This window comes from Sparus aurata, chromosome 13, assembly GCF_900880675.1.
Source record: "Sparus aurata chromosome 13, fSpaAur1.1, whole genome shotgun sequence".
NCBI classification, from domain to species: Eukaryota; Metazoa; Chordata; class Actinopteri; order Spariformes; family Sparidae; genus Sparus; species Sparus aurata.
Genome location: NC_044199.1, coordinates 5602743 through 5625676, shown reverse-complemented (window position 1 = coordinate 5625676; position 22934 = coordinate 5602743). Strand labels below are relative to the sequence as shown.

At 41.6% G+C, this 22934-nt stretch overlaps 1 protein-coding gene across 1 annotated transcript; it reads left to right on the top strand.

Annotated features, from left to right (window-relative positions):
* The first annotated feature begins 10862 nt into the window (after positions 1-10862).
* Positions 10863-18371, top strand: adssl (adenylosuccinate synthase, like). Its single transcript, XM_030438782.1, has 13 exons — positions 10863-11213; positions 11789-11891; positions 12989-13057; positions 14219-14269; positions 14350-14416; positions 14530-14637; positions 14950-15031; positions 15179-15305; positions 15395-15549; positions 15971-16095; positions 16231-16328; positions 17211-17360; positions 17459-18371. The coding sequence occupies exons 1-13, from the start codon at positions 10980-10982 to the stop codon at positions 17509-17511; spliced, it is 1422 nt and encodes a 473-aa protein (XP_030294642.1). The 5' UTR covers positions 10863-10979; the 3' UTR covers positions 17512-18371.
* Positions 18372-22934: the final 4563 nt, after the last annotated feature.

Genomic DNA, 22934 nt, shown 5'->3' with positions numbered 1-22934 from the left:
GCACGCAGCAGCTAGTGGGCGGCTGAAGTGATGACTATGAGAATACTGTGAGAAGTTGTGAGTTGTTTGTTGTTTTTCATAATTTTCGGTCTTAAAACGAGCTTGAACTTTATTAAAGCTCTGTAGGAAGCTGAATTATAGGTCAACTAGTTATTTAACAGGCTCTTATGGTGGCACTATATGATTATACTGCCTCGTAGTTCACGATGGATCATCACACATCTGTGGGCAATTTTTTTTTTTTTTTTTTTTTTTCATGAATCAGGATTTTAAAGCTCTCACAAGTTGTTGACATTTCTGGCTTTTCATTTTCCAGCCTGTACTTTTCCACTTCCACATCTCCACCTGGTGGCATTTCAAAATTCATCATTTCCAGAAAACTCCCTGAACATTTTCACCTGATCAGCAGCAGATGTTGGTGCTCTCGAGGTGGAGGATGTTTTCCTAATGGCTGCCTCCCCAGAACACAAGACAAAGCAGTATTGTCTGACTGAACAATATGTTTATTGATCATTTTTTTTTAGATTAAAAAGCACAGAGGAGGAAAAACACTCAAGATATGTTTGCCCAAAATAAAGGACACAGATGGAAGGTGGAGGAATACATGAGAGACGTTACAGATTCAAATGTATGAGTGTCGGTAATCCTGCATGAAAGTGAAGCGGCAGAGAGATTTCATCAGGCCTTCAGGGAAATGGGTTATGAAGGCTCCCTCCATGAATACAGAAAATATTCATTTTGTCTGAATAACAGCATCGGATCTCTGACGGTGGGATGAAAGAGGAAATGAGAGGGCGCTTTGCATTTAATGAGAGTCGCTCATTCAGCCAGGAGAGCTGAGGAGGCAAAGGCTTTGTTCAGGCTTTTTTAGAAATGTGTCGGTGACGAGCGGCCTCGGCTCAGAGTCGAATCCTGCCGCTGCAGTTCAGTCTGTCGCCATCAGAGGTCAGAGTTCATCTTTACAGCTCCATGAATATCACATGCGTAAACTTCTAAGTTGCGTCTTAAGTGTACTGACACTTTATACTTCCATTCTTTGAATTATGGAGACAAATCTTGTAGTTTATTTACTCCAGCACGTTTGTTTCTGATAACTTGAGTCACTCTGCAGACGGCGTGCTGCTGCGTCAGAGGCAAAGCAGCAATAATCAGAAAAACTTACATTTGATATCAGATATTTAACTTTTTTACTCAAATACAAACTGCATACGGGTGAATTTAAAGTATTGAAAGTATTAGTATTCAAATGCCATCTTTTTCACTACTACTTCGACTCAAGTACGACTTTGAGTACTTTTTAAAACTCTGCGTCCTTCAAATGTTTTTCATAAAATAACGTTCTTCTACTCGGCTGCGTTGATGACTTGCAACCTGACGATGATCGACCGGAGACTCGACTTGGACTCGGACATTATAAAGGCTTGTGACTTCGTTTGACTTATAAATAAGTTTTCATGAGTTATTTGTGTTTTGTTTGAGTGCATGTATTTCACTGAACACCAACAAGTATAATACACATCGGTTGATCGGATGAGATAAATGGCTGATATCATTATCAGACAGATACTGAAACCTTCTGTTTTCCATTTTGTGAAGACCGTTTGAATATGAATGCAGTAAAAAAGGGACGTAACTTTGACTTCCGCCTCGCTTGCAAAACATCAGAAATTGATCTATCCCACCATCTTTAGTTCCAATTAAAAAAACACAAAGAAAGATCTCAATGTTTCTTTGTGTATATAAGTTCAGTGGCCACATGTCGGCTGGTGATGTGTTTCAAATCTCAGTCAACGCTGTTCAACAAGTCAAGAAGGACAGATAGAAACTTCGGAGGAGCCTGGACGACTCCACGACGATTCATCCTGCAGTTCATTTGGATTTCATGCTTTCATGTTCTCTTTGGTGGAACCGTCAGAATCTCATGATGATCTCATGACCTTCGGTGCCTGTTGGAACCGGCTCCTCCCACGCTGCTTTCTGCTCTCTTTTTTTCGACAAAAACAGCAATCCAGGCAGTTCTTAGAGAACAGCAGGCAATATAATGGCTCAGGACTGATAGAGTTCAGTGGACATTGACCCAAGCCCTGAAGTTTTATATATACATATAGATCATATATATTTCTATTTTATTTGCCTTGAATATTTGAGTTGTGTGCTTTGTTTTGGATATGTGTCCTGCAGCTTTAGTCCCTTTTCTTCCAAATTCAACATCAATGCTTCATGGAGGTCCGACCTTTGCACAAGATGGGGTCGGGCTCGAGGGTCGAAGGGAATCGGGGGAAGCTGGGAAGGTACTGACGTCTTAACAAACATCTCAGGGGTCAGAGAGGGTCAAGAAACAAGGCTGAAGAGGGCCTCGTTCTGCTCCACCTTGTTTCTCCAGAGAAAAGTTTATTGCTCCTCCTGTAGACGAGCTTGTAGATCATTACTGAGCCTCTCGTTATCAAACAGCGCTCACCAAAAGAGCCCGAAGGCTTTTTTTATCGAGGCTCGCGCTTCCCCCACATTTTATGATTGCTTCTACGTGTCCGGATCAAGAATATGAACAAAGATCATCTCCAGATTCAGCAGCGAGGATTTCTTTGAGGATCAGCAGACATGAACGCTTGATCCCACGGAGGAGAAAGTGTTGGAGGTTGTTCATTTGACTGCATTCATTATATTTCGCAGTTTGTCTACAGCTTGCTGTGAAGTGAACTTCCTCTTATTAGAGTAAAAAGACACTTTTTAGCCTGTAGAAATGTCATCATGTCTTTTATAATTGCCATTCTGCAGACGTCTGAGCCTGAGGGCGCTCGGGCGTGGCTCAAAATATCTCAAGTGAGACAAAACTGTTCCAACTTTGGAATACGGGATCCGATTGCTCTTAGAACGAAGGCCTCTTGTTGTTATTGAAGGCAAACTGCAGGTGGATTGCAGAAATATGAGCTGCTGCACCTGCAACTGGATGTCTGTTGATTCAGTGTTTCAAAATCTAAACTAGCCAACCAGAAAGAGAAACAGATGCAAGAAACATAAGTCATCAGTACGGAAGAGGATTAGGGCCACATGTGACTTTTTGTTTTAGTTCGGCCTTTAAAGTCAGAATTCTGAGATTAAAGTCAGAATTCTGACTTTAATCTCAGAATTCTGACTTTAATCTCAGAATTCTGACTTTAATCTCAGAATTATGACTTTTTTCTCAGAATTATGACTTTTTTCTCAGACTTCTGACTTTAATCTCAGAATTATGACTTTTTTGTCAGAATTCTGAGAAAAAAGTCAGAATTCTGAGAGTCAGAACTAAAAAAAAAAAACTCATATGTGGCCCTAATCCTCTTCCGTACATCAGGAATCAGATGTGTGGCCGGTCAAAGTTTTGAAGTAGCATGGTGGGAAACTGGAGTCATGAAATATCTTTTAAGATGCTCAATTTCTCAGTGAAGCTGGCAGTGTGACATCATCCCTCCGCAGCTCTCACCAGAAGTCATTTAGTCAGAATTCTGACTTTAATCTCAGATTTATGACTTTTTTTCTCAGAATTCTGACTTTACAGACTTCTGAATTTAATCTCAGAATTCTGACTTTTTTTCTCAGAATTCTGACTTTAATCTCAGAATTCTGACTTTAATCTCAGAATTCTGACTTTTTTCTCAGAATTCTGACTTTAATCTCAGAATTCTGACTTTTTTCTCAGAATTCTGACTTTACAGACTTCTGAATTTAATCTCAGAATTCTGACTTTTTTCTCAGAATTCTGACTTTTTTCTCAGAATTCTGACTTTAATCTCAGAATTCTGACTTTTTTCTCAGAATTCTGACTTTTTTTCTCAGAATTCTGACTTTAATCTCAGAATTCTGACTTTTTTCTCAGAATTCTGACTTTTTTCTCAGAATTCTGACTTTATTTTCAGAATTCTGACTTTTTTCTCAGAATTCTGACTTTATTTTCAGAATTCTGACTTTTTTCTCAGAATTCTGACTTTTTTTCTCAGAATTCTGACTTTAATCTCAGAATTCTGACTTTTTTCTCAGAATTCTGACTTTTTTCTCAGAATTCTGACTTTATTTTCAGAATTCTGACTTTTTTCTCAGAATTCTGACTTTAATCTCAGAATTCTGACTATATTCTCAGAATTCTGAGAAAAAAGTCAGAACTAAAAAAAATGTTCATATGTGGCCCTAATCCTCTTCCGTATATCAGGAATCAGATGTGTGGCCGGTCGAAGTTTTGAAGTAGCATGGTGGGAAACAGTGGAGTCATGAAATCTCTTTTAAGCTGCTCAGCTTCTCAGTGAAGCTGCAGTGTGACATCATCCCTCTGAAGCTCTCACCAGAAGTCATTTAAGCACAAATAAAAAGATCATTCGCAGACACAAAAACTGTAATGAAGGAAACAGGAAGCAGCAGACCGAAGCTAGAGATCGTTTCGACGTCAAATAATTAGATGGAGGCCAGAAAAACGGAACCGCTTGTCCATTAAAGGAACATCAACCGCTCTAACAGAGTCGGTCGTTTCTGAAATAGATCGTCGTCAGCTTAAAATTGGAGGTCTGTGACCTTGTGCAAGATATCATTCCAGGCTCAGCAGATTGATGTTGTTATCTGATCTAAATTGCGGCAAAAAAAATAAGATTATGACCTCCGGCGCCGTCGATTCAAAGCGAGGAACGCCTTTATCTGTTTGGCAGATTAATGCTGTGCACGTATGCTCCCTCGCAGAGACACTGGACTCTGCACTCATACCAATCCCTCCAACTTCTGATAAGATAGCCCAAGTTTATGAATAAAAGAGGAGGCAGAAGCAAAGTAAAAATTATGCTTTTACTTCACGGCGTGTCATTTTTTTTTTTAATACGTTAAAGGAGTTTTAGCTGCGGGCGTAGAGATGAAGTGGTGATTCCGTCTACGTGGGGACAGAAATCAGGAGGAACAACAGCGTTTCCTGCTGGTGTGCGTTCGGCTTCAATACGACTCTGTGAATAATCTGTCAGATCACCAGATAGCACTTCTTTTATTGTCCAGGCGCTCGTCTGACGGATCACAGAGGACGAGATATTAAAATAATATCCACGACAAAAACGAGTCAGGTCCACAAATCCAGCACCGCCCGCGGGGGCTGAGAGGGGAAATATACTGGACTGATGGAAAAGAGATAGGAGCTCATTCAAACCAGTAAAATCAGACAACTTTACGTGACGGCTGCACAACATGGACGTGAAGTTCCATTCGGCCCTCCAGACTTTTATCGCAATGAAATTAAAGGATAAATCCACCCAAAAATAAAAAAAATCGGTCATTATCTTCCCACAAAGTCGGTGAAACGTCACAATCCACAACATTTCTGGAGCTTCACAGCAAAACAGAGTCACATCATTCTCCTAAACACCTGACGTGGATGGGGACTTGTTTGGATAAGTAATAAAACAACTGAATAATCATAAATAAAATGGCCCCGCAGAGCTCGTTCAGACTTCTGGACGGCAGAACTTCACCCAACTGCATTTTTTCCATTTTTGTGTGAACTTTTCCTTTAAGCTCAATAAACAAAAGTTATAAATATACTTTTGCTGTTTCCTCAAAGGAAGTCAGTTGAGGGAATTTGGGATCCCAGAACCAGTTTGCATCTTAACAATCCAATCAGTATTTGCTGTTGGTCCAGTTTCAGTTTCAGGTTTTAGGTGATTTAAGCGTTAACACTTTACCACCTGTACTTTCTGTCACATGTCATGAGTCACTTTACAGTCGCCCTTAAGTTAAAGGATTACATACGTGGAGGACTTTATCGCTCGGGGTCATTAACCCTTAACTTTTCTGTATTCCGTCATTTAAAAAGGGCTTCTTTACTCGCAGTTTACCTGCCGTGATTGTTACTCATTACATGATTAATAATCTGTAAGCATCAAAGTGCACTCTGCACCCTCTTAAACACACCGTTCAATCAGCCCCTTTTATTGCGCTTTCCTTCACTCTCGCTAACGTGACCGAAGTCTTTCTCTGCTTCCTGCTGCTCTCTTGCTTCACGGCCTCCAGTTTTTTCATATCTCCTCAATTCCCGTCAAGGTGCGTAGGTGTGTGTGTGTGTGTTCGTGCATGTGAGCCTGCAGCAGTAAATGTATATTGGGCTCACGTGCCGATACCTGAGTGCATCTCACCTGGTCCTGACGCACAGGAGGCTCTTACACAATATAAAAAAAACCCTCAAATGATATGAAGAACTTCTAGAATTATGAGATTGAGGTTTTCCAAAGACTCATAAAGGCACATTTTTTTTTTGCATGGGCAGTTTGTCTTTCACCTTCCAGGCCATGTGAGGCATTGAATACATATTCAGCACAGGGGACAAAAGAGATGTGCTTGTCGCCGGGCCCTACCCTCCGTGTGGGTCGGTGTGGAATCAGGATGTTGGACTGAGGGGCAGGGCGCCGGGCCTGTTAAATATTGACTGCAAGTGTAATAATTAACCATCCGCCAACTCCTGATCTCTTAAACTGGCTGCTCGGCCTCGCTGCCATTGCTTCGCCGTCGTTGCTGGCGTTTGCATTTACTCTTTCGGTCGCTCCTCGCTGTCGGTGTCTTTCTCCTGCCTTCGTCTTTCCTCCTCTGTTCCCACTTTTTCTCTACCTTCTCCCCCTCCTGCTCCTCCGCTCCGTCCTCGGCTCCCCCCCTCCGAGTCTCGACACCTGACTGCTCTTTAAACCTTTGGCCTCGTCCTGTGAAAGCCAGCAGGCCGCGGTGCATCTAAAGGTGAGTTCGAGTGAAAACCAAGACTGCGTTTGTGTGAAGTTTTACGTATTAATTCAAAAGAATACGTGACAAAATCAGGCTGTAAATCAGAAAAAAAAATACACATTTACGCATCAGACAAAAACGTTCTTTCTTTTTTGCTGTTTTCCGATGTTCCACAGCGTATTTCTGTATTTGTCGGGACCAGGAGTGTTGTAAGAATCAGAGCCACGGTTATAGAATAAAACAAACTCGGTCTAATTGTGCAGATTTTCTATTAAATGTTTGGGTTCTGCGAGGAGGCACGAAGCCATTGATGCCACCTGATGGTTCAGTTCAACAGGGGGGAAAAAGAAAACAGCCATGTTACAGGCGTAGGTGTGTTACTCACAGAGCTGCCGATCCTTTAATTGCTTTATTGTTCTGTTTTTCTCTTCGGTTTTACTGCGAGTCAAAGTCTACAGAGATTATTACCTCGCGGCCCCGAACAAGTCAGGATGAACCAGAAACAGAAAAAAAACCCTCTGATCTGATAAAACACTGACAAACTACGAAGCCGATCTTTTAGTAATTATGAGGACGAATGTCAGTGTGAGCAGGAAATGCAGAGCCTTGCGGGTACATAGGTCAGACACACCCTGATATTCACATATTGAAAAGCGCCCTCATGTTGACAGCTACCATAAAATCTGTGTTATCTGCACAGGCCTTGGCCCTTTGGCCGTGCTGTTGGAAGAGAGTGAGCAATGATGCCGTTTACTTCAGGCAATAAAAACTGGGTGGAGGAAATTGCCGGGTCAAAGTCGCTCGCAGAGTGGACACTCCTCGCGTACTAAAGCTGCCGCCTCCGAGTTCGAATCCTGACTTAACCTCGGAGCTTCTCCCTCGCTCATGTTCTCCTCTTCCTCTCTGTCTTTTGCCTCAGGGATTTCTCCACGGCAGGAACTGGAAGTGTGATCTCAGCGTTGGTGTGTGTGTCCGTTTGGAAGAAGGACTGGAAGGAGAAGGCGCTCGCTGGATGTAACAGCAACTCCATGTGGAAAGCTGTGTGTGTTCCAGTGGAGGTGCTGTTACCTGCAGAGAGACGCCCAACGCGACACCTCAACTCCAAGGTTTTCTGGGGACGTTTCACTTCGATCGAGGGGTTTCTCCACATGGGGCACGAGGTGATGACCTATGAATTGACAGCCAGTGAGTGTAACATCTGCCTGTCAGTTCTGTAGGCCACTGCTGCGTTTGTCCTGCTGAACATCAACAAGCTCCTGGTGTCATGGACGTTTCTACAACTGGTGACTTTTTGTGACTTCTTACGTTATTGGCTGTTGTTTCTGAAGCATCTTTTGCAAATTAAATAAATCTGAATTTGTTGCTCTGTGTGCAGATGAGTCTGTCATTTATCTCCTTCGACTGATAAATCTTGCCGGAGGCGGCCGAGTGCATTCAGATGTGCGTTTAATAAACAGCTTACCTTGAATATGCATAAACGAGAAAGATAAGAGAGAGGCAGAACGTTATGCAAACATAATTATGACACACAAATGTAATTACAGGGCCATTAAAGGGGTGGTGAGGATGCAGATACATACAAAAAAAAAAACATTTATTGACTTAATATCAAACTGTTCAGCCTCTTTAAATACAACTCGGATGAGGAAGCGTCAACGGCTTTCTCGACTGCACATTTCAGCCTCGTTCAGAGGGCCGAAAGTCACAATAATGAGCTTTATACTCACATTAAACTGATCATGTATAAATGTTAAATAATTAAACAGTTAATTACACAGGGTTCGTACGGGTGCTTGAAATCCTTGAAAGTGCTTGAATTTCAATGTTGTGTTTTCAAGGTCTGAAAAGTGCTTGGATTTTAGTTTAAGTGCTTGAAAGTGCTTGACATTATAACTCTGTGTCTTTCACAAAATTGGGATCAGACCGGATAATTAATTTCTGAAGTTTTTGCTGTTATGAAACATAATTTTAGATGTTTACAGCATAATATATACATAATTGTGATAAAAAGTGAAGAATAAAATCACGAGTATATATATTCCTGTAGATAAGTACTTTATCCCAGCAATAAGGTGCTGGAAAATCTTGAAAATTACCCTTAAAAGTGCTTGAAAAGTGCTTGAATTTGACCTTGAAAAATGTGTACGAACCCTGATTACAATATGTCAATTCAAAAATTGACTTGACAATTGCCTGCATCAATGACCGATCAGTGACCCAAACTTCACTTTTGCATTCTGTTCTATCAATAATTCACCATTTTCAAAGGCAGGGCAAGTTTATTTGTATAGCAGCATTCTGAGAGCTTTAAAGAGTAGTGGTGAGATTTTTAAAAATATACCCTTTGACAGGCAGAAAGCCTGTGCAGAGATTTAAAAGACTGGTGCAATGTGCTCCACTTTCTTGATGTTAGGGAGGATTCTGGCAGCAGCACTCTGGATTTGTAATCGCCTTATGTGGCTGTCAAAATTCAGTAAATACACCAAGATCTCTGGCATGGTTTGCAGATTTTAGGGTCACAGATTCAAGGTGAGGCTTTTTAATCTTGTTCGGGGCCAGACACAATAACTTTCCGGTGCTCAGTTGGAGAATAATTCTGGAACATCCACTTACGGATTTGTCTGATGGACTTATTCAGCAAATGTCTGTAGTCGTGTGGTGTCACTGTCCTATACTTGTATGTCATCCGCATTAAGTGTGGTCACAATATTCCATTATATGAGCGAGGGGGGGAACTGGCACATGTTCAGAGAGACCCGGGTATTTGTTATAATACAATGTATAATTCTGCTAATCTCATCAGTGCTTTTGCAATATGTAATAAACAGAAAATAGTGACTTATCCTGAGTGACAGCATGTGTACCTGTTACTGAAGTGTCACCATGTGGACGGTAGGTAATCCTGCAACATGGTCAGAATACCTTCTTCAGCCACAGTGATTCCATATAGAGCATGTGAATATACCACATGAACTGCCTCACAAATAAGTTGGGTCATGGGTTCTTTAAAGTGTGAGATTGTAGGCCTCCCCTCGGTCAAAGCTCAGGAAAAAGTTGACTGCTTTTGGCGTATTTCAGTTCCTGCGTGTCTGTGGGATCACCTAGCAGCTACATGATCGCCCACACAGCCGAGAGTTGGGTTCAAGTAGCCTCATATTGCTGTTTGACATGTTTAAAACGGCATGTAAATTCCCCAGAATCTCATTAAAAAATGTAAAGATATGCAGGCAATCCTTGAACCTGATCCCCCTATGATATCTAATAGTGATTAAAAAAAAAAAAAAGATCCTTTATTTTCACTTTGAGTCTCTGAGTTTGAGTTAAGTTCACATATAACTACAAAATGATAACAAAAATACAAATTACTTCAACAAAAAATGACAGAATTTTCTAATTAAACCAGCACAAATACAACAACTGTAAGACGAGGCAGATGTAAGGAGTTGTGGTCCGGAAAAACCAACCACCAGAAGAATATTTTCTGCTGGTTTGTTGTGTTTTCATCAGAATGCAAAATGATCTGGCATGGTTGGGGCCTGTTCATGCAGGGGCCTGACAAATATACACACAAGTTGAAAATGCTGCCTTTGCTGCCACCTAGCAGTGGATAAAGCAGCCATAATGCACACATGCAGTACTAAATCAGTGTCGGTTGTAGTCACAAAGGCACCACACATGACATGCAGCTTGCCTGGTAGGTATAAAACATTGGATTTAGTTGGTTTAAGGGATAAGTCAAGGAAAAATATGTGCAGTATGTCCAGAGGGTACAGCCATCACAGTTATTATGGATCCCAATGTTTTTCCTTGTAAGATCCACCCTACACCATCTGATTGGCCTTAGTCAGGATAAACCAATAAGAAGCAGAGTTAGGCTAGGACAACGAGTACTAGCCAATAAGAAGCAGAGTAAGGCAGGACGAAGCGTTACAGCGAAGGCGGAAGTGCAGGGGAGTGAATCATACTTATCCTTACATGTTCCTCGTGAATCGTAATGTTTTCAACGGATATGGTCTTTAATTCAATAAACACTCATTCAAAACAAATAAACCGAGTTAAACACAATGTTTATATGTCAGTTAAAGGCTTACAGTCAGTCTGACAGAGTTATGGGACGAACAAATCGTTAAATTGATTTATTTTGATATTCAGAGAAACGCCGCCATCTTGCGGTGAAGCAGCGGACCAGCACTTCCCGTGACGCAGAGAAACGCGGTAAAACGACGTAAAACGACATTCCGGTTTTGCACACAAGGCGGCTCAGCAGCATGGCATCCAACAGCACCATGGCTAACGTTAACGGACGGGAGACCGTCTCCCTGAACGGGGAGCCGGTCGTGAAGCGGCCGCGGGAGTGCTCCTCGCAGGTTACGGCTCTCCGCGTCCCGAAGGAGCCTCAGAACAAAGTGACCGTCGTGCTCGGGGCTCAGTGGGGCGACGAGGGCAAAGGAAAAGTTGTGGACTTGCTCGCAATGGATGCGGATATCGTCTGCAGGTGCCAGGTAACTCAACTCACACTGTTTATTTAACCTCACAGTCTGCGTTCGACTTCACACGTCGTGATAACTGACACGTCCGCTGAGTTTTTTGTCGAACGTCGTTACCGTTAATCAGCCGTTAAATATTCATGACCCGTTAACGACGTCAACCACCTTGTGTGACCTCCCGGATGTAGAGGTGCTAAGTTGATGCTAATGAGGACTGCTAAGCCTGGTGTTATTCCTGTTTTTATCTGCTCATGTCGGATCAAATATGTGACTGAATTCAGCTCCTGACCTCCATACACTCATAGCACGTATCCGGTGGACCGTATCCGGTTATGTAAGGCAGCTGGCCGCCTGTGGTTACCCAGCTGTTCCTCTCCCTCCTTCCCTCTCCTCTCCAGTCATGTCAGCAGCATGTATGGAAGAAAAACAAAAATGGCAGTTGGGTTGTCTTTCAATCAAAACAGATCATGTGTTGTGCACAGTTGCCCTCAGTTGTGACTGATTCTCTTGTTTACCTCACCCCCCTCAGTGTTGTCTCTCATCAGAACTACCCACCATGATGTGTCCATGTTTGTTTTGTGTGTCTGCAGGGGGGCAACAACGCAGGTCACACGGTGGTGGTGGACTCGGTGGAGTATGACTTCCACCTGCTGCCCAGCGGAGTGCTCAACAAGAAGGCCGTCTCCTTCATCGGTATGAGACAATCCCTTGTTTCTCAGTTTTTGAAAGACACTTCAAGGTGGCGGGAAGATAAATGGTCCTGATAAAATCACGAGTTTATGACTCTTATCAGTGTGTTAACCAGAGCAGACAGAGAGCGTGTTCTTGTTGTGACTGCTGTACACGGATTGTCCAGTTTATTAAGTACACTAAGCTATGTACATTTACATTTAGGGGTTATTTATTGGACGCTTTTGTCCAAAGTGACTTGCATTGAATCATACATACATCCATACACTGATGGCGGTGGCTGACCAGCACATCAGGAGCAGTTTGGGGTTCAGTTTCTTGCCCAAGGACACTTGCCGACCAGGGGAAACAAACCAGTGACCTTCCGATAAAAAGACTCTGTCACTACCCCTGAACCACAGAAACCTCTACATTGAGTGCTACTTTCCTGTTGCTTCTAATCTAATGTCTTTGATTGAAGCTTATCTAAAGTCTTTATTTATATTTCCTCATATTTCTAGTCATCTTGTTTCTAATACTTACTGTCCACCCCACATATATCAACAAGAGTTGACTAAAACAACAGAAGCACACAAAACAGTGCAAACTACAATCTCCAGAATAACCATAAAGATGACCTCTCTCAATTTACACAGTGCAGCCTTAATGAAGGCAGGATTTATTGCAGTGCTTTTGAATTAAGACTGAATTAGTTTTATCCAGGTGTCGCTAGGAAACAAACTATGCATGGGTGTATATATAGAAAAATCAACACTAGTGTGCATAGTTACACAAAGGTTAACTAAAGGTGAATCTAATCGAAAGAACGGAAAAATAAACTCAATGCAAATAAACCCAGTTTTGCTTTGCTGCTCTGGAGTCACCATTTAAATCTGTAAGTGTTTTGCATTTCCTCTTTTTAAACAACCGCCTTTTTTTTCTTTCAGTACTATTTTAAAAACATGAAAAGAGGAAACATTAAAGGAACACTTTAGTAACAGTATAGGATATGTTTTCTAAATAAACCCTCAGGGGAAAACATTAGCAGTCTGCTAACCAGTAAATCGTGTCTAATGTGGTTGTGCATGAAGTTATCTCTCATGAGGATTTTTACGTTACAGGCAACGGAGTGGTGATACACCTGCCGGGTCTGTTTGACGAGGCTGCCAAGAACCTGCAGAAAGGCAAAGGTAAGGTTTCCTTTTAATGGGGGCGATGCAGTGAATTTGGAATAATGTCCTCCTGAGACTTGACACAGCTTTTTCTATCCGTTTTGAGTTTTTGTGTACACATGAACACTTAAGGTCAATGAAAACAGACTTTTGGAAAACTCCTTGGTTTTCAGTGTTTATGTACAGACAGGCAGAAACAGAGACATTTGGAAATGTTTCTTTGTCTATCGTGACTTATTAATGTATGCATGTATGTATGTATGTAGCATCATTGTGAACGACCCAAACAGGAAGCAAACATGGGCGTCTGCATCATCTTTAAAAAAAAAAACTTTCACTTTCTGCCCGGCCAGACAAACACTGAAAGCATATTTTTTTAACAAGCTAAAGCCTTTTTTTGTAAATAAATATTTTTTAAGAAGAGTAGATGGGGAAAGCGCAGGTGTAATTTAGGAAATTAATAATGGCTGATTTGTATAAAGCTGTTCAACTCTCAGGCTCCTGCTATTGTGCATGTTGGCTCTCTGTCATGGTTTTTATTAGAGACTCAAGGCAGCGACGTCGTGGGTAATGGGGGTGAACGCCTTGTTTGCCGTACTTGGCAACACATCAGAAAAGTCTTAAAGGGTAGTTATAGATGTAGTAGTATAGTTGGGGGTGTGAGAATACACTCGACTCGCAGGGCTATGGTGATTTTTGCCCGGGGCGTCATGCAGGCTAGGACCGCCGGTGGCTGTGGTGGTTCTGTAGGTGTCTTTGCATAGTGCCTGTGTCAGCTGCGCTGTACGGCACTGTTTTCTCAGAGTGCTTACATATTGTTCGTGTCGTGTCTGTCACTCTGTCGCCATTTATTGTTTCCACCAGGTACCCAAAATGCAGCCACATTAACAATTTACAAGTGGCGGGGGCATATTCTATTTCTATATCGTCATGTTTTTAAAATCGGCAGATGATCTGGCACGAGACACTGGTGTTGCTTAGTAAACAGTTTCTACCATTGTTTGCCAGACGCTGAAGCTGTCCCTCTACACTCACAGCTGAAAGTCCCTGTTGTGACTCTTTAACATACCAGTTGAGAGCCACACTTCATGTTATTAGCACGCCTCTGCATTGCTGCTCTCACAAAAGGCCTTCCTGGTGTGCTGACGTTTAATGTTGGGATTATTGTGTTGCATGCAGGATTACAAGGATGGGAGGAGAGGTTAAAGATTTCCGATCGTGCCCACATTGGTGAGTAAAAGTTTCGTTAATTACGTTTCTGATTTATAAAAATGTTTTTTGATGTTGACGTCCCTTCCCTCCTCCTCTAGTGTTCAACTTCCATCAAGCTGTCGATGGCATCCAGGAGCAGCAGCGGCAGCAACAAGAAGGGAAAAAGTAAATCTACTCATTAGTTTCAATCAAGGTCCATATTACAGTGTGTACTATTAAAAATGATTAATTTTCTATTCATTCATATTATTAACATTGTGGTTTTATTTCTTGTCCAGTTTGGGAACCACTAAGAAGGGTATCGGTCCTGCCTACTCCTCCAAAGCTGCTCGGAACGGTATTCGAGTGTGTGACCTGGTCTCAGATTTCAAGGTTTTCCAGGACAAGTGAGTTGTTTGAACCCTTCTAACTTCTTTTATGTGTTGCCATATCATCAGTGATCAGTGTTTGAAGGCCTTATGTCAGATTTTGATCCCCGAACTTATGATTGAGTTCAGGAATACAAAGCAATCATCTTCATTTGTGGGAGGAAATGTAAGATATTCAGGTGTTTGCAGTTTACAACAATATGAGCCGATTTATTTGTCAGGCGCTTTAACACATTCCTTCAGTATCTTGTCCTGCCACCAGGGGGCAACACCTCACTGTGGTATACTCAGCTGACTGACTTTAACAAACACACTCTCTCTTCCTCGCAGGTTTCGTATGTTGGCAGAACATTTCCTGACGATGTATCCAAACCTCAACATCGATATCGATGGTGAACTGGAGCAGCTGAAGGTGAGGACGAGTCATCATGTGGAGCCGAGAAACACTGACAGATCCACATATGATAGTATTTCTGAGTTCAGTTGCTCGGCTTTGATATTTTAACAGCAGACCCTGTTCATGATGGTCTAAATATGTGTTGCTGTCCCTGTGTTTCAGGGCTATGCAGAGCGGCTGCGTCCTCTGGTGACTGATGGGGTTTACTTCATGCACAAAGCTCTCAATGGACCCAGCAAGAAAATCCTGGTGGAGGGGGCCAACGCTGCTCTCCTGGATATCGACTTTGGTGAGCACCGCTTGGTTTGAGGAATTAATTATGGGGATGGCTGGATGGATGTTGGGCCTCCTCAGGTTGACAGATACGTCTCTGTTCAGGAACTTATCCCTTCGTGACGTCCTCCAACTGCACCGTGGGAGGAGTGTGCACCGGCCTCGGCGTGCCTCCATCATACGTCGGCCGAGTATACGGTGTCGTCAAAGCGTACACCACCCGGGTGGGCGTCGGTGCTTTCCCGACAGAGCAGGATAATGTGAGTTAAGACACGTTTGGAAAAGGCTGTTATTCAGTGTTGTAATGAGAAAGATCCTGTTGATTAGAGATGTATTATTAAGCTTGTCGGACCTCAGTCACATCATCAGGGTTGCAGCTTGAGGCTTCAGAGGGCAGACTTGTGGTCAGATGCATGTCAGCTGATTCTGCACTTAGGTGTGCATGTTAACAAGACACTTTACCCCCAGCTGCTCACGTGTTGACAGAAGAGCAGTGCGGCTGTGCTGATCAGCTTCCACGTGTGAGTGTGTGTGTGAAAACAGGATGTTACTGGAAAAGTGTCCAGATGATCGTCCCTGAAAAAATAACGGGTCCAACAGGCCAAATTAACACGATCTCACTTAGAATGTCTGGATTCTTCGTGTTGATTTTGACAGTGTGTGCTTCTTGTTGTCTTTTAGGAGACTGGAGATCTGTTACAGACCAGAGGCAGAGAGTTCGGTGTGACGACGGGCAGGAGGAGGCGCTGTGGGTGGCTGGACTTGATTTTGGTGCGATACGCCCACATGGTCAACGGCTTTTCTGCGTAAGAAACCATCACACCATCTCAGAATATTATCCTCACATGCTGATGTGATTACTGGAGTTAGTTCAGACACCATACACTCTGTCTGGCTCTTGTTTTTTATGTCTTTTCTCTTCTTTATTTTCTTTTTTGCAGAATCGCGCTGACGAAGCTGGACATTTTGGACACGCTGCCAGAGATTAAAGTAGGCGTGGCCTATAACGTTGATGGAAAACCTCTACCAAGTTTCCCCGGTAGGTCATTCCCACTAAACTGGTTTATAGTTGTGCTTGTTTGTCTGAAAAAAAATTACTTTAACAAGGCATTAGTATAATTACTTTAAAGAAGCATCGTGTTGCTTTAAAGTACAGAGCAGAGTCCGATGACTGCAGAGCTGCAACTAAAGGTTATTTTGATTTTCTGTCAATTATGATTAAAACACCAGGAAAATAATGAAGTTCCAGAAAACATCGTTAACATCTTTAAACAGCTTTTTCGTGCCAGTCTTGTCACGACACACCCAAAGATAAACATCCTTAGCAAAGCTGCAAATCTGTGAATGTTTGACACTCGTGCTTAAATTAAGACCAAGCGACTGTAATATTTTCTTAATGTGTGACTGAGAATATTGAAGTTTTAAGATGATTCTTCGATCCATAAAGGTTTTATTGACAGAACTTTAGGACCTGTATTCACTCACTCTCTCCTACTCACACGTTGGTTTCCTGTGAATAAACATGGCTTTTATATATATTTTACACAGGTCAGCTTTTAGTAGCAGGAAATGCGACAGCTGGGGATTTAAAAAATCTCTTTTGTAGCAGATTTGAAGGGGCATTTATCTGCTGTATCTCTGCCGCCGCTGCCTAATGGAACAAATTCAATTATTAAGCTAATGAAGCAGATGATGATGAAACAACTTCCCTGTTTTTCCTCTTATGACACTGCAGCTGCTCTCAACCTGCACGTTAACACTGATTTCCCTTTTTTATACAGTGCATTCATCAGCGCTGTGGTTTATTCTGGATGTTTGATGAAGTGGCTCTTTTCTTGTGCTCGCCGACATTTCCATGATTAATTACACGCAGGAGCCCGAACAAAAACATTTCATCTCTCACTCTGTGCTTCTGTTGTAGCCAACATGGACGTTCTGACACGGGTGTCAGTGGAGTACAAGACGTTGCCGGGCTGGTGCTGCAGCACCGAGGCGGCCCGGAGCTTCGAGGACCTGCCGTCACAGGCACAAAGTTACATTCGGTTCATCGAGGACTTCCTGCAAGTGCCAGGTCCGTAAAGAGGATTAATGGAGCGACTGCAGCCAAACTGTTTCCCCCTTTGCCAAACCTGCCAGTCACATCTCGTCTTTGTTTCTTTCTCATTTCAGTGAAGTGGGTCGGAGTCGGCAAGTCCAGAGAGAGCATGATCAAACTGTTTTGATCCGCCTGCAGTCCTCCTCAGCAACAGCTCAGATGATAATTTCAGGTTTATACAGGATTACCGGAGGGATTTAAAATGCAAACTCTTATCCTAAAGGAAATACGTCACCAGCAAGGCTATTTGTGAAACTTTTAGTTGCTGCTTGTGCTTCACATTCACAATAATTCCTCTTCGATATATAATTTATGCATTCCACATGATGTTTCTGTATTTATTAGGGTGTTAATTTTTAAACATGGTGCAGATGGATCACTCAGTCTTTATTCCATTCCACATTTAAAGCTTTTGTTTTTCCTTTTTTTTGTGAGCATTTGAGGCTAATTAACATTAATTGACATCTGTTCATCATGTTAGTTTTTTAACATTTATTCTGAGAGCAATCGATGAACAGACGTAGAATCTTTCATATTAAAGGGCGTCACATTCGGGCTTTGTAATGAGAGGGACAGAACGGTTGAAGTCAGTACGATTGTGAACTTTTTCTATTGAATAATTTTAAAGACATGTCAAAAACATGAATGCATCTCAAGTCGTCGAGTTTGTAACTATTTTTCATCCTGATTGTTGGAATGAACACGGTTTTTAAATCATCCTCAAGACAGACGAGTCAACACTACGCAAATCTGAGTTTGAACAGGTGTTGTCTTCATAATAACGGAGGAATAGTAAATAGGAAATCCACGTCCACACAGAGGCGTTCAGTGATGTTTGAGAAGTTTGTGTAAATGTAAAGAAAAAATGACCAATAGGCAATAATGTACCGGAGTACATTAGTGTGTTTCCTACAACTTTCATTCATTTTGTCAATGTAAAAGACTTACCAGCTTGCTGTTATCAATAAAAGGAAACTGTAACTTGAACATTGTTCTGCTCCTGTTGTGCTGTTTGCTCCTCTTGCCCCTGTTTGGGTTTAAAGGTCTAATAATTATGGGTTTCTGTTAACAAACATCTCGTATGACTCAAAGTGTCTCCACAGCAAAATGTTAGCTAGTTTAAAGCAGCTCTAATAAATGTTTGTCTTTTAATGGAAGATAAAATGAAATGTGAAAATATTTGCACCTTCAAACACCTCTACGTCTCATCCTGTAAGATCTTTTCTCTCGCTCTTTCTTACTTCACGCCCTCCTTCAGTTATGCTGACTTCCTCTCTCGATTCAAAAAGCTTTTCAGGACTGGGATGGATTTGATTTAAGCGTAAAGTGGATTCCCTGCAGAATCGATCGGAGGTGTAACGGTGAACTGGAGCTTCTCAGATATTCCAATCTTCCTAATGCGTTAAAGGCCCGACACACACCCACACAGGTGTTTTCCAGCTATTCTGGCTGATTAAAACTTCCGCCCGGGTCATTAAAGCTTCTATACGGCGTGTTTCCAAGAACTAAAAGTATAGTCAAGGAAAGATAAACATCCACACAGTCCTGAGAAGAGGTGAAATTAAAATAATGACTGAAAATATGTTGAAAGAAATGCTTCAGCTGTTTGATCTAAATGCTTGTTTGTGATACATTTATGCTCGAGGTAAGTTGAAGGAAGTTTTGCCTTAAACTGTTCCGTTTTTTATTTTAAAGTCAGACACCTTTGTTGACTGATGACATTGGAGTTTTGCTACCAAACTTTAGCCGGTTAGCTTCTGTTAGCTCGAGCAACAACAGTGCCGAAGTAATTCTGACCCGCTCATTCAGCTTCTTCTGCAGATAAACACAGCTCAAGTGTACGCCAATGAACCTTTTACAGTCCCCGTTAACAGCCTAGCTAGGCTACATAGCCTGCTAACTAGCATCCCAGTAAAGAGACGTGCTGTGTTGATATCCATACTTCCATGAGTACACTTACACGTAGTACACTATCCGTACTTACTAAGTACGCAGATTTCAGCAGGTGAGTGTTGTTCCAAATCTAATACTCCGTGGTGCACTTACCGGAAATTACGACAGCGACAGCCGCCGCGGCTCATCACCTGCCAAAAACATCCCGCTTTGAACGGTGAACAAAAGACATCTACGACTTTACTTTTTAACAATTACAGTCCTACAATCCTGCAATATGGCTCCGCTGCAGGCGCTGTTGTCTCGGTAGCTATTTTAAAAAAAAAATCTGTGCTGAGCACCTCTGCCTGGCTCCGCTTCTTCCGCTACGTAGACAAGATGGCGGCCGTTGAGTGCGTAAAGTGTACATCGTTGCACACTCAACGTTTTTGCCGTTATGAGGGCAACATCCGGGTCCTTTAAGTACACTTCTTTTCGCCGCGATCAATATCGGAACACCCCAAGTACTCAAACTAAGTATAGTGAGTACGGGAAGTATGGATATCGGAACACGGCAACGGTGTCAACAGCCGCTATCTGTTACCACTATAACTGTACGAATATGGTAGCGCTAAGATTACATTTCACGTAGGTGTAAAAACCTTTGTTTTCCTAAAACGTTTATGTAGTTTGCCGATTTTATGTTAGTTTTTGATGCTTTAAAGCCAAAATGAGATACAAACAGTGGGAGTTTAAAAAAGAAACAAAAGTGTGAAGTATATTATAATTATAAGTGTGAATGTTGTGTCTTTTAAATGACTGCCAAACAAATAAACCCTCATACGAAGTCGAAATCTTTGTGACACACGGCGGTGGTGCTCATACCGCTTCTGTCCACAGGGGTCGCCAGAATCAACTCCTGAAAACTCCTCGCAGCTGCTTTAACTCGTAAATAATAACAGAAAATGACGGTTAAGTGTCACAGTAACGAGTTGAGTTTAATAATTTCTGGAATTATCTCACAACAAATCGGTTCATTTACACACTTTCCTCAATGTTATTTCCTTTTTTTTCTTATTCAGTGTTGATCACGTCGGAGCTCCGTACGTCACCACATCCAGCGTTCTTCTTGAAGCCTTATTGATTGTGTGTGCTTTTTGAATTATTAATATACATGTAAATAGAATAAACAAGTTAACAGGCAATTACTTTAAACGTTCAAAAACATGATTCCACCACTTTACACTGTGTAGAATCAAGAATACTTGTGCTGCGGCTCCATTGGGTGAAAAAATGTATTTTTCTGAAGTTTTCTCTTTCACTGCAGGTTGAAAGTGCGTCTGCCATTAATTGAACCAAAGTTGCCGACGTTTGCTAACCAATCAATTTCCAGTCCGAGAAGTCCCTGCATCATCAAAAATGCCAGAAAGTGGATGCAAGAAGGCTTAATTGAAAATAAAGTGCTCGTAATAGCAGTGTGGTCCTCCTCCTCCCCCCTCACGTTCCCGCTGTCCCCCCTGCCTCCCTGTCTTTTGTTTACCACCACCTTCCCGTACTTGTAATTGGGAGAACATTTATTATCAATCAACTTGAGCGTCTTCTCAGATGTTTGTCCCTCCTCAGATCAGATCTTCTGTTTTTCTGGACCCTTATTAATTTATCTTTATTAAAAAAGGACACCTGGAATTGAAGCCATCGACCTGCAAGAAGTAAGAAATCTAAGGTTTATTTCTTAGATGTCTTTGCATGTTTTGACCAGGAGCTGTGATGGGAAAGCAGAATAATTGAGCTTTTCAGCGGAAACAGCAGCAATGTTTGCATTCTTGAGCGTTTTCTCCACCGATGGAGCATCAGAAGAGGTTTTCTGACGATGATTTATTCAGTCGGATGCAAAGTTTTGTGTGAGCGACGCAGAAAACTACAAGATGTTGCTTCTCCTGCAGTATTCTCCCTCCTCGCTGTATTCACTCAGAGCGTTCTGATCAACGTTGATCGCTGCATTTATTTCTCCTCAGAATAAATAATCATCTCTTGATCGCATGGACTCCACACACACACACTGCACCGTGTCGTGATTTATGCAGCCGGAGCGATCACACACCTGTTTCACTGCCGTCCGGCTGAGTTCAGGGAGACAGCAGCTCTCACACAGATTGAATTGAAGGAGCTAAATGTGTTTAACGGTTTATTTGGTGAGTGCATGAAAATATAAATCTAATTCTGCAGCTCAGCGAGTAGAGATCAAGTACCGGGTGTTTGCTGGAAAAGATGGAGACGGATGTGTCATGTTCGATTTCATTATTTAATATACGCGATCATTTGACAAATGCTTTTAAATACATCAACTTCTTTAGTGAATGTGTACATATATATGTGTTTTTATTCCTCGACATTAAAAAAACCTTCTTTGTATCCGTGTGTTCAGTTCCACTACACACCGTCACATACAGTTTATTCAAATAATAATGTAATAATTTCATCAATATGTAATCGTACCTTAAATCGTAATGAAATGTTCCACTTCACCTGTCTGGAAATGCAAATATATACGTAATGTAAAATGTAACAACGCCTTCTTGACCTGGATGTAATAAAATGTCCTGACATATTATTTACATACATGTCATTTGTTTTTAAATGCCTAATGTGATAACGCAGTGGAAATGTAAAGTGTGTAAGTAGCATATGACGCTGACTTAATGTGTGGAAATGTAAACAGCAGGATTTTATTCAGAATCTAAATTTAGATCAGAGGGGAGGTGGTTCTCCGTCCTCATCCATTAGACGAGAGCGGATCTTAAATATTAGAGTAATTATAATATTGGCTAATGCTAAGCTAAAGCTAACATTACACAAGGGCGAACTGAAGGTCGATCTTAATACTTAATGTGAAATAATAAGGCACTTTTAAGATTCAACGCAAAAACGCAGTCACGATTTTTGCTCTTTTAACTCTAATAAAGTGTCAAATAAAATATTATAACATCAGTCAAAACATTTGATTATTCTGTTTTACACTATTAAATTTTCAGGATTAAATTATTGTGTCCAACATGCATTAATAATTTCTTTTATTTTAAAAGAAATCCTTTGGTTCCCATAAGAGTAGAAAAAAGTCGCAGCCTCGTGTTTCTCAGAGGTTTGTGTCAAACATCTCCTCCAGTCAGATGTGATGGATTGATCTGCAGATGTGCTGATCAATAGAGGAGCATAAGAGTGATCGGCTGGCAGAGTGCAAAAAAAAAAAAAAAGTCCAATCAACACAATAAAATGACATTAAGTCTTTTAAATAAATACAGAGAGAATCCATTCTATTTGAGTTTGCTCGCTGGATCATGCTTGAAATTAACAACAATATCTAAATACAGACATGTCACGCTAACATTGACTGACACTGGCTATTGATCAGACAAAGATTATTTCATCAATCTTGCAAAAATTAAACTGCAGTTAAATCAGTAGAAACACACCTTGTTGCACGAGCGAGCGAACAAACATTTACCTGGGGAAAAGTGCACCGCTAACATCCGTTAGCCGGTTAGCTGGAGATTTAAACGGCATGTAAACATACCTGCAAATATAACTCCAGTCCATTTGACTATCCGGTGTAGTCCTCATCGTTCAGCACCGCCGCGAACACGCGAGCTGTCGGCTACAGAGCAGCTTTGTTTATCTGTC

Excerpts from the sequence above, each read along its gene's own strand:
- adssl (XM_030438782.1), top strand. The coding sequence starts at position 10,980 with ATGGCATCCAACAGCACCATGGCTAACGTTAACGGACGGGAGACCGTC. Across the intron at positions 11,214-11,788 it reads ATATCGTCTGCAGGTGCCAG|GGGGGCAACAACGCAGGTCA; the intron begins GTAACTCAACTC and ends GTGTGTCTGCAG. Across the intron at positions 15,550-15,970 it reads TCCCGACAGAGCAGGATAAT|GAGACTGGAGATCTGTTACA; the intron begins GTGAGTTAAGAC and ends GTTGTCTTTTAG.